Consider the following 12,071-nt stretch of genomic DNA (forward strand, 5'->3'; position numbering starts at 1 on the left):
AGAGAGGATCCGATGAAGCCTTCTCAACCAAAGCTCTGATACCATGTAATGAAGTGCCAAACGAGAGAGGCGAAATCTCCAAGAGTAAGCACGGAAGCACGCACATACACAAGAGGCCACTAATGGGCAAAATAAACCACAAAAAGTGGTCAAACACACAAAGCGGTAAAAAAATATATTTCACTCATAAAATGCTTCATAAGAAGCTTAAAGAATACATGGGGCCATGCCCCTTATTTATACACAGCAAGGGACCCAAGGAGGGGCTCCCATAGAGTCATTGGAGCCCCTCCAACGGTCATATTTATGATCGTTGGAGGGGTCCAACGACTCTATGTGGACCCCTCTCAAACAATAAAAAAAGAAAAAGTAAAAAAAAGGAAAAAGAATAAAAGGAAAAAGTAAAAGGAAGCATATCTATGATATGCGTGTACAAGTGAAATGACAAAATTACCCCTATCGGGTATTACAAAATAAATATATATATTTATATATGTAGATAGACACATAGACATATATATGATAATATATATGTGTATGTGTCATAATCTCTCTCTCTATATATATATAGATATATATACATCATATTTTAACATAAGTCTCATCTTCTATGGCCTTGCATAATCTGCTTCTTGGATCGGAGATCCTGCACATAGCAATGGGTTGGTGAAAAGAGACACTACATTCAAAATAGGTGATTTGGGAGACAGAAAAGAGGTTTAAATTAAGTTTTGGAAAAAAAAAATCTTTATTTTGACCATAAATTTTTTTAAGGTTTTCAATTCCTTCAACATCTAAAGATGTTCCGTCGGTCGTGGAAACATAGGATTTAAAAGAATTAAGACTTGGTTTTGATAAAAGTGATGCATTTGGAGTCATATGGAAAGAGGCACCCGAGTCAAGAATCAAAGAAGTCATACCTGGAATAGAAGAGATGGCGGCACCGGAAGTGGAAGATGTAGAGGCGTTCATCCGTATGAATTGTTGGAGAGTTTCAGTAAGATGTGCAATTGAATCCTTAATGTCTCCATCTTTCTTTGAATCTTCATTTGAGATTGGAGAGGTCTCTCCAACGGAAGCCACTTTCTTTTTGAGCTTGGGGCAATCCAGTTGAATATGACCCGGTTCATTACAATGATGACAAATAATTTTTCTTCCTCTTCACAATTATTTTTTCAAAAATGAGGTTTATATGGTCTTATATTATTACCAGGTCTAGACACGGCATGAACCTCATCAACATCCTTTTTTAAGGCCAAACGAGTCTCCTCTTGACATAAGTAAGAGGAGAGGAAACCCTATTTAGGAGAGATCATCTTAGTTGCTCAAATTCGGGACGAAGCCCATGAATAAATTGAAAAAATCTTTCTTTTTCCATTTGCTCTTGCCTCATGGCAATAGCACTTCCTTTCCATTGAGGTTCAAGAAGAACAAGTTCATCTCATAAAGATGATAAAGCACTATAATAGTCCCTAATATTCATATCACCTTGCTTTGTTTCTCTAATTTTTTCTTGCAAGAAAAAGTGTCTAGCAAGATCACGTTGTGTGTACATCCCTTTCATGAAAAACCAAGCTTCATTAGCTTTCTTGAATTTGACAAGATTCACACAAATTTTTAGCTCGACATTATTCATGAACCATGCTAAAAATTTTGCATGCCCACTCTCCCATTCTTCCATTTTTGAGGAGAAATCAAGAATAGTCTTCTTTTTTTCTTCTTTATTTAAGGCTTTCTCCTCATTGCCTTCAAACTTAGTGAGTTTCAATTGCGGTTTCGAAATTGTTCCACACACATAACCCCAAAGTTTTTTACCTTTGAGGTTATTTCCATGGCGGCCTCCCACATACGATAGTTGGTCCCATTCAATTTGAATGAGAGATCAATTTTTGAATCCTTGTCAACCATTCTTGAAGTAAAAATGTTGAAAGCAAGAGAGAGGAGAGATATTACTTGTAAACAAGAGAATCCAATGAAGCTTTCTCAACCTTGCTCTGATACCATGAAATAAAGTGCTAAGAGAGGGATGTAATATCTCCACGCGCCAAGCAAATGCACACACATGTAAACAAGTAGCCAACAATGGGCAATAATACTGAAATGAAATGGGGATCTTCGAAACACGAGCTTAGATTAACAAGAGCAAGTGTCAAGAATGACACTAAAGCATAACCCTTAAAAAGGGTATAACTGGAAACAAAATAAAAATAAAAATGTATTCTTTATTGATATGAAAAACCAATTGCTTAAGAAGCATTGGAGTCAAATACAAGAGGGGCTGCACCCCTTTATATACACAGCTGAAAGAGGACTCAATAGAGTTGTTGGGCACAGTCCAACAGCTCTATTGCTAGTCAAGTCTGGACAGGACTTGACTAGCAACAGTCATTCTAGTTCAAACTGAACTAGATGACATAAAGACAAAAAATAAAAATAAAGGAAAAAAATTACAGAAAAGAAAGAAATGAAAAATGTATTTATATATATAATAATATAATATTATTATATATACATATATGTACATTTTTACATTTTAACACTCCCCCTCAAACTTACGGTACAATGAGGGAAAGTTTGTCTAAGAGAAAGTGAAATCGGGGGGCAGCGAGGGGCTTTGTAAAGAAGTCTGCTAACTGATATTTTGAAGTGACATATGGCAGATCAATTATCCCGTGTAGATATTCCTCTCTGACGTAGTGACAATCCATTTCGATGTGTTTGGTGCGTTCGTGGAATGTTCTGTTACTGGCAATGTAGATCGCACTTTTGTTGTCACAACACATTTGTGAAGCTTTTGTTGCTTCAACTCCCATGTCAGCAAGCAGTCGTCGGAGCCAAACTACTTCCATGGTCGTGGTTGCCATGGCTTTGTATTCAGCTTCGGTGGATGAGAGAGATACCTTCTGCTGCTTTTTACACCTCCACGAGATTAATGATTCCCCTAAAAAGATACAAAAGCCAGTGGTTGAGTGTCTGTTATTGGGATCACCTCCCCAATCAGCATCAGTATATGCAATTAAATCAAGAGAAGAGGAGGAAGATAAGAAAAGTCCTCGTGAAAGAGAGGACTTGATGTATCTGATAATACGCATGACTACTCCCATATGAACAGAAGTAGGAGCATGTTGAAATTGACTTGCTGTATGAACAACATGTGCTATATCTGGTCTGGTAATGGATAGATAGGAAAGTGCCCCCGACAAGCTGTCTATAAGGAGTAGGGTCTGCAAGAAGTTCTCCATCATCAATCTTCATTTTAACATTAACAACTTCTGGAGTGTCAACTTTCTTATCATCAGTAATACCAGACCTGAAAACAATATCAAAAGCAAATTTAGTCTGAGATAATAAATATCCTCTAGGAGAATAAGCAACTTCAATGCCTAAAAAATATCTCAACAAGCCCAAATCAGTCATTTCAAAATGAGATTTAAGAAGTGTTTTGATTGTTTCAACTCCCTGTTTATCGCTTCCGGTGATGATCATATCATCCACATAGAGAAGAAGCACAATGATCCCTGCATCAGAATTGCATCAGAATTCTTAATAAACAAAGCAGTGTCAGTTAAACAGAATTGAAAACCAATATCAATCATAACACGACTAAACCTATCATACCAAGCTTTTGGTGCTTGTTTAAGTCCATAAAGAGCTTTTTCTAAGCGAAGGACTTTACCCTTAGGAATACTTAGACCAGGAGGGGGTTCCATATATACTTCTTCAACTAGCTTTCCATTTAAAAAAGCATTTTTGACATCCATTTGAAAAATAGACCATTTTTTGATAGAAACTAAGGCAATTAAGGTTCGGACAGTAGTCATACGAGCCACCGGAGCAAAGGTTTCTTCATAATCAATCCCATATTCTTGGGCATAACCTTTGGCTACTAAACGGGCTTTATATCTTTCAAGAGTACCATCACTCTTGGTTTTAATTTTATAAACCCATCGACATCCTATAGTTTTCTTCCCTGGAGGAAGATCTTGAATATTCCATGTAGAAGCCTTTTCAAGTACATCTAATTCAACTTTCATGGCTTCTATCCATTTGATATCATTTTTTGCTTGAAAATATGTTGATGGTTCTTCATATGAGTGAATTAATGCAATAACTGCCCTATATGTGGGTGAGAAAGACTCGTATGATACAAACTTTCCTGAAGGCCTCGAGATTCGGGATGATTGTCTAGTTGGAATGTTAGAATATTTCTCAAGTGCACATGGAGGATTAGACTCTTGTCGCCTGGAATATTGAATACTAGTATCTCTATGAACTTCTTCATTTTCAACATTAAGATCAATAATTCTTTGATCATCATCAAAGTTACAGTCAAGGTCATATTCATCAGATGTTGATGTTAGATCTAGCAAAAAGGAGTACTCAGTGACGTCTTTTAATTTTCTAAAATCAAAGAAGCTCTCCTTTTCAAGAAAGGAAACATTTCTAGACACATATAGTTTATTATTTTTGAAGTCAAAACATCTATAACCTTTCTGGTTTTCAGCATATCCTAAAAAGGCACATATAATCGCACAAGGGGAAAGTTTATCATTTTTGTCAGTAAATATGAAACATTTGCACCCAAATATTCTTAGTCTAGAGTAGTCTGGAGAAATGTTCATAAGTTTTTCAATGGGAGTGATATTTTGTAACGAAGAAGATGACATCCTATTAATGAGATAGGTGGCAGTTAAGGCAGCTTCTGCCCAAAAGTCTTTCGGGACTTGATTTGCTATTAATAAAGTCCTAGTGGTTTCTATAATATGGCGATGTTTTCGTTCTGCCAGTCCATTTTGTTGAGGTGTATAAGGACAAGATCTTTGATGTGTGATGCCATGCAATTTAAGATAATTTTGAAAATCTGTGGATAAAAACTCTCCCCCTGAATTTGTGCGAAAAATAGTAATATCATTTTGAAACTTGTTTTTAACCATATTATGAAAAGTTTGAAAGTATGAAAATACTTCAGACTTATGTTTGAGAAAGTACATCCACGTATGTCGGGAGAAATCATCGACAAAAATAACATAGTAAACAAATCCTCCTTTAGAAATTACTGGTGCAGGACCCCAAACATCCGAGTGTATTAATTCAAGTGGTCTTGAAGAGAAAAAGGTTCTGTTCTGAAATGGTAATCTTTTCATTTTGCCGAGAATACAATCTTTACAATCAAATGATTCAGAGTTACAAAATTTCCCTAGATTTGGAAAATGTTGGATTTTGGCTATATGTGGGTGACCAAGTCTCTTATGCCACAGTTCCAACTCTATTTTTTGAATATTATAACAAAAAACTTTCTTCGGCATTTCCAAAAAATTCATGTAATAAAGTCCTCCTTCTCTATGGCCTTCCCCAATCAGCTTGCCTGACTGGCGATCATGTACCCAACAACCATGATAAGAAAAAGAAATATTACACCCATAATCAGAAATTTGAGATACAGATAAAAGATTTAAATTTAATTTGGGAACATGTCTAATTTCTGGAATAAAAAAAAATTTTGTTTTATAAATTTTTTCAAAATTTCCTATTCCTTCTATTTCAAGAGAAGTCCCATCAGCAGTAAAGACCTTTGACACACTTGTTTTATTTTTAACACATTTGGATAGACTTTGATTATTTGGGGTCATATGAAAAGATGCACCAGAGTCAAGAAGCCAAGAAATTTTACCTAGATCAGAAAAAGATGAGGCTGCTGCGTCGGTTGAAGCTTCAGATGAGGAAGAGGCACCTTTGATGAGAGGCTGAAGAATCTCCATTAGTTGGGTCAGGGAAACTGGTGCATCCTGATCTTTAGGCTCCGATCCAGCAATTGCAGCTCTTTTTTCTCTCAGCTCCTTAAGTTTGGGACATTGTGGCCTGTAGTGTCCCGGTTCATGATAGTGATGACAAATAACTTTCTTCTTATCATAGTCACCATTTTGTCGGTTAAAGTGAGGAGGCCTATATGATCGAACATGATTCTCTGGTCTAGACACGGCTAAAACGGAATCATCTTCAATTTTTAAAGAACCTTTCCGGAGACGATTTTCTTTCATTGTTAACTTTTCAATAGTTTCAACAATAGAAGAAATTTTTCCCCGGTGAAGTAGGGCCGATTTAGTGGTTTCAAATTCCGGCCTTAATCCAGTGATAAACTGGTAAAAATGTTCAGCATCGAGTTGTTTCTGACGAAGCTCGATGTCTTCGGCACAATGCCACTTTGGTTCTAAAAGGGAAAGTTCTTCCCAAAGTTCGAACAACCCATTGTAATATTCACGAATAGTTTTGTCTCCTTGTGTCATCATTCGAACTTTTTCTTGGAGGTTGCACACGTGTGCAATATCTTTAAGGGAATACATATTCTTAAGGTATTCCCATGCCTTATCGGCATGATCAAATTTGGCAAGACCTGAGCATTTTTTAATGTCAATGCTATTGATAAGCCATGACATTATCTTCGCATGAGATATTCTCCATTCTTTCCATTTCTTCTCGTATGAGGCAATAGCCTTGATTTTCTCTTCTTTCGATAGAGGGACCTCTTTATCTCTCTCCTTTTTAGTAAGAGATAGCTTAGGTTCCGAATCGGAACCATCCACAATCCCCCATAAGCCTTTTCCCCATATATGGTGCTTCATGATTGAAGCCCATGTTACATAGTTCGTATCGCTTAGTTTCATAGGCATGATGGTGACTTTATCATTGTCATCCATCGATTACAAGGAGAGAAAGAATAGGGATAAAAGAGAAACAAGAAGGAAAATGAAAAAGAAAGAAAGAAAAAACAATACAACAAGATGTGAAATCTTCTCCAATGAAGTGATAAAACGCTTCTCTTCAAGTGGCAAACACTTTTGCAAACGGGCACGGAAACCGAGGCAGCTTTTCCTCAAGATTTAGTACTTCCGCGGCTCTGATACCATGAAATGAAATGGGGATCTTCGAAACACGAGCTTAGATTAACAAGAGCAAGTGTCAAGAATGACACTAAAGCATAACCCTTAAAAAGGGTATAACTGGAAACAAAATAAAAATAAAAATGTATTCTTTATTGATATGAAAAACCAATTGCTTAAGAAGCATTGGAGTCAAATACAAGAGGGGCTGCACCCCTTTATATACACAGCTGAAAGAGGACTCAATAGAGCTGTTGGGCACAGTCCAACAGCTCTATTTAGAGCTGTTGGAATGTGTCAGTCCAACAGCTCTATTGCTAGTCAAGTCTGGACAGGACTTGACTAGCAACAGTCATTCTAGTTCAAACTGAACTAGATGACATAAAGACAAAAAATAAAAATAAAGGAAAAAAATTACAGAAAAGAAAGAAATGAAAAATGTATTTATATATATAATAATATAATATTATTATATATACATATATGTACAGTTTTACATTTTAACAAATACAACAAACCACAAATAGTGGTATACACACAAAAGTGAGAGAAAAAAATATATTCACTCAAGAATAGCTTCTAAGAAGCTTAACTTACAAAGGGGAAACACCCCTTTATTTATAGACAAAAGGGCCTGGCCATTGGAAGGGCTCCCAAAGGGACATTGGAGCCCTTCCAACGGTCATAAATATGACTCTTGGATGCTCCAACGTCCCTTAAGGTGGGCCCTTCCAATAAGAAAAAGAAAAAGAAAAAGAAAAGGAAAAAGTAAAAAAAAGAGAAAATTACATATGTGCGTGAATAAGAAAAAAAACTGTTTTACCCCTAGTGGGTATTACAAAAGAAATATATATATATATATAATTTAACACACATCTCAATGAAAACACCACATAAAATTTAAAGAACATGCTTTGACATGTGCATAAAGTCACCAATTATGATAAAACATAATACATATAATAAAAATTAGTATTTTTGTAAACAACATGAAAAACATATTAGCATAGTGTTTAAGATTTTAAGAAACCACGTATTCTTGCTAAATACAATTTTTCGTTACGATATTTTTCAAAAAGTATATTCATAATCGAAATATATATTTCAAGTAAACATGCTTACGCAAAAACATATGTCAAAAGAAAATAATTTCCACAAATTCTAATTTTAATTAATTTAAAAACATATTTATTTTTAATAAATAGCCAAAATATTTCAAATATATTTTTAAATATATACCATAAAAATTTAAAGTAGAGAATCCAAAGAAAAATATATACAAATCTTTCTTTTGAAGCACAAACACGAGCAAGATGCCAAGACCAAGATTCGTTGCTATGATACCATGTCGCGAAATAGCGCGAAACCCAAGAAATTTCAAATCGTAGTCCAAATGCCAATCAAAATGTATTTGAATACTCACAATCTACAAACTTGATACAAGTTGTATAAATAAATGATTTCATTTATAATGAATAATAAAATACATAAAAGAAATAAATACATAACAATCTCACTGCAATACACTAAAAAAACACACAAAAACTAAAAGTTACCCATCACTCTCTCACTTTACAAGGCACGCACACACCCTTATTTATAAAGAAGAAAGAGAGGAAGAATGAAGGAAGAGAGGAGAGAAAGAGTCCTCTCAAGTAAGAGGGAGGGACCTCCCAACGACTAGAATTCTAGCTGTTGTGAACAAGTCAACTTGTTTGACTCGGTCTCAATAATATATATTATATATCTTTATATAATAAATATAATATATATATATATATATATATAAAGGATACATTAATCTTAACAGTATGTAAGGGGAGAGAGAACACACTAGATTAAAAAAGGATCCTTTTTAATAATGAAAATGCTGAACAAGCTAATCAGCTACTTGGGAGATCTCACTAAGTCAAGATGCATGTAAATGCTGCATACTTTTAGTGTACATTAATGCTTGGTGTTCTCTCCCTGCATGCATTGCTCCACATCCATAGAGAAGTGGCTTTTCTGCAAATCAAGTTCATTACTGTATACATATGATGTTCCACTGGGCTTTTCAAAGTGCATGATAATCTTAACCATGTTCTTGAGCTCAGTCTACTTACGGTCACAAGGTAGTGCTACTCTCATAATTAGTAAACAGTTCTTGTCCTATTTATTGATGTCGCTTGGACATCCTTTGTCCACTGTATTTGTCTAACAAGATAATAGGTATCAACAAAGTTGATCTTATCTTTTTTTCTCGAGAATTGGTCATGACCATGAAATTGAAATGATATTACATCTAATTGTTTAGTATAGGCCTCAAGATGATCGTTAGAGCCATTTTCTTCTAGGGATTTGCGTCTTTGATGGAACAAAATGATATTAGAGAGTTATACTCATGGATGCTTTTTGTGATTTTTTGAAATATATCAGCATTAATCCTTCTGTCTAATTTCTAGGATTATTTAAAATGTGTCAACCTTATTACCGTTTTTTCCCTAATTCATTTGTTTTTGTTTCGGAGTTTTGAAGATGCGTGTGATCTGAAGTAGACAATCTCAGCAATACTAAAGAATCCTATGACCTATTTTTTGTCTATTTAACACGGATGATTTCTGGGGTTTTTTTTCCTAGTTTATATCTCAGTCATTTCATTATTTCAAATTTCTGGGTTGGTTTAGGCCATGGTTTTTAAAACAAGTTGCAGGAGACACACACACATGAAACAAGCATATGATTACACAGATTTTAACGTGGTTCAGATCAGAGAGATCCTATGTCCACGGTATCCCTCACCTCAACACTCACACAGTGAGGGGATTCCCTTTATCATGTATTTATAGATGTACAGGGTTGGCCGTTTGACCTAGACTATTTACAATGAAGAGGCTCCTTTGTGGAATACGTTAAACTTGAGGAGTCCTCTTTAAGATACAATACTTGTGTCCACGTTTTGTTGAATGTGTGCCTCTTGCTGGGATGGTTACAGATGGACTCTATCTCATTATCAGCTTCTGGAAGCACAGAGTCCTGCTGTTTCTGGGACTCCTTAATTACGTGGGATCCATTTGATGCCATCATGATATGGGTTTTGGATCTGGAGTCGGTAACTGGATATGATAGTCTAACAAATTTTCTATCTTAACTCATCTGAATCTAAATTGAATGGTGCACATCAAATCAATCATATGATCAGGCTTGTCTTTAGGTTTCTTTTCTTGATTATTTGAAATGTGGATGATATTTTTTCTGATTTGTAGAAAAAGAAGGAATTTGTGCTTCCTATGTTTCAGGTTTTATGGATAATGGTATCAAGGTATTTTGTTTCAACTTTCCAAACAGTGATATTTGAGCCATGGTGCAGTTTTCTGATATTTCATGGCCTTATTGTATGAAAAAATCGATATATCCAGTCTTCCATTTATTCATTATGTGCATCTTTAGTTTTGTCTTGGTGCTTCCCCATAGTATCATTTGATATGCAGTATGATAATAATAAATAAAAATTATTTCAGGTGGAGTTTACCTTGTAGAGATACACCGCATACTTCGGCCAGGAGGTTTCTGGATCCTGTCTGGGCCCCCTGTAAACTATGAAAATAGATGGCGTGGGTGGAATACCACAATTGAGGCTCAGAAATCTGATTACAACAGTTTGCAGAGTCTGCTAACAAAATTGTGCTTCAAACTGTACAACAAAAAGGATGACATTGCAGTGTGGCAAAAAACCTCAGATAATAGCTGCTATGATAAACTGGATAAGCCAGATACCTACCCACCAAAATGCGATGATAGTTTCGAGCCAGATGCTGCTTGGTATGTCCCTCTCAAGCCCTGTGTAGTTGTTCCAAGTCAAAACTTGAAGAAAACTGGATTAAAATCTCTCCCAAAATGGCCTGAGCGTCTTCATGTTGCTCCCGAGAGAGTTAGCATGATTCATGGAGGAAGTGCTGGTGCATTTAAACAAGATGACTCTAAGTGGAAAATGAGGGTGAAGCATTACAAAGCCGTGCTTCCTGTGCTAGGCAGTGATAAAATTCGAAACGTTATGGACATGAACACATTGTATGGAGGTTTTGCTGCTGCACTTATTGATTCTCCATTGTGGGTCATGAATGTTGTCTCATCCCAAAGTGTTGGATCTCTTAGCGTGGTCTATGACCGAGGGTTGATCGGGAGTTATCATGACTGGTAAGCTACTCTGTCTTCTGAAGAGAGCAGGCATACGTATATATGTGTTTTTGTATGTTCATGTAATCTTATGCTCATTTGTCATTCCAGGTGTGAAGCATTCTCTACATATCCTCGAACCTACGATCTCTTACATCTTGATGGTCTCTTTACTGATGAAAGTCACAGGTAACATCAAATTATATCTGTGTACTGTATGCTATAAAACATCTGTATTCTCATACTTGCAGCACCATAAATAGAAAGGAAAATGAATGAATGACGTCGATAGGTGAATTACAGAATTGTTCCTTTATAGTAGTTGCAGTTTTCTGATGTGGTTCCTTGCATTTGAACCTTTTAGGTGTGATATGAAATATGTACTCCTTGAAATGGATCGTATCCTACGACCAAACGGATATGCGCTCATCCTTGAGTCCAACTTTTTTGTGGAGGCAATATCTAACATTGCAAAGGGAATGAGATGGAGCTGCCAGAAGCATGATACTGAATCTAGCATGGGGAAGGAGAAATTTCTAGTCTGCCAAAAGAAGCTTTGGTACTCCTCGGGCAAGACACAGTAAGAGTACTATGATTTTTCTCTTGTGATTTCTTGGTTAATATTAAGCAGGTAAAAAAAGGAGAGAGAAAAAGAGGAAATGTGATTCATTCAATTTAGGATCCTTGGAGGAATGCAAGTTTCTGCCAAGCTTTTCAGGTGCATAAATTCATTAGTCCCTGGCTAGATGGGATACATATGACCATGAATATCTTTCACAAAATCAATCTTATGGTAATTTAGTTCTTTAATTCCTATTCTCCTTGTATTATCCAAGTCATAGATGGAGATAGAACCACAAAGATCAAAACTGATCTTCTCCATAATTTATTATTGGTAAAACAGTTAGTGTTTGATGTTTATTAATTTTAATTTGTCTTCAATTCAATGTTGATATTGTATTGATTTTCATATGTCAACACCAATATCATATATGTACTTTTTTAAATGAAGAGTTTAATTAAACTTGGTTCTGTTAA

General features: G+C 35.6%; 1 protein-coding gene across 2 annotated transcripts in view; it reads left to right on the forward strand.

Annotated features, from left to right (window-relative positions):
- Nucleotides 1-12,071, forward strand: part of LOC149822522 (putative methyltransferase PMT21) — a 34,275-nt gene extending 22,204 nt beyond the window's left edge. For both annotated transcript variants that reach the window (XM_089981608.1, XM_089981607.1), the window contains exons 7-9: nucleotides 10,379-11,054; nucleotides 11,145-11,222; nucleotides 11,398-12,071. In XM_089981608.1, coding sequence (XP_089837734.1) covers nucleotides 10,379-11,054; nucleotides 11,145-11,222; nucleotides 11,398-11,617 — 974 coding nt within the window. In that variant the 3' untranslated portion in view covers nucleotides 11,618-12,071. The remainder of the gene's footprint in view (nucleotides 1-10,378; nucleotides 11,055-11,144; nucleotides 11,223-11,397) is intronic.

The sequence above is a fragment of the Nuphar pumila genome, chromosome 11 (assembly GCF_984573655.1).
Source record: "Nuphar pumila chromosome 11, dmNupPumi1.hap1.1, whole genome shotgun sequence".
NCBI classification, from domain to species: Eukaryota; Viridiplantae; Streptophyta; class Magnoliopsida; order Nymphaeales; family Nymphaeaceae; genus Nuphar; species Nuphar pumila.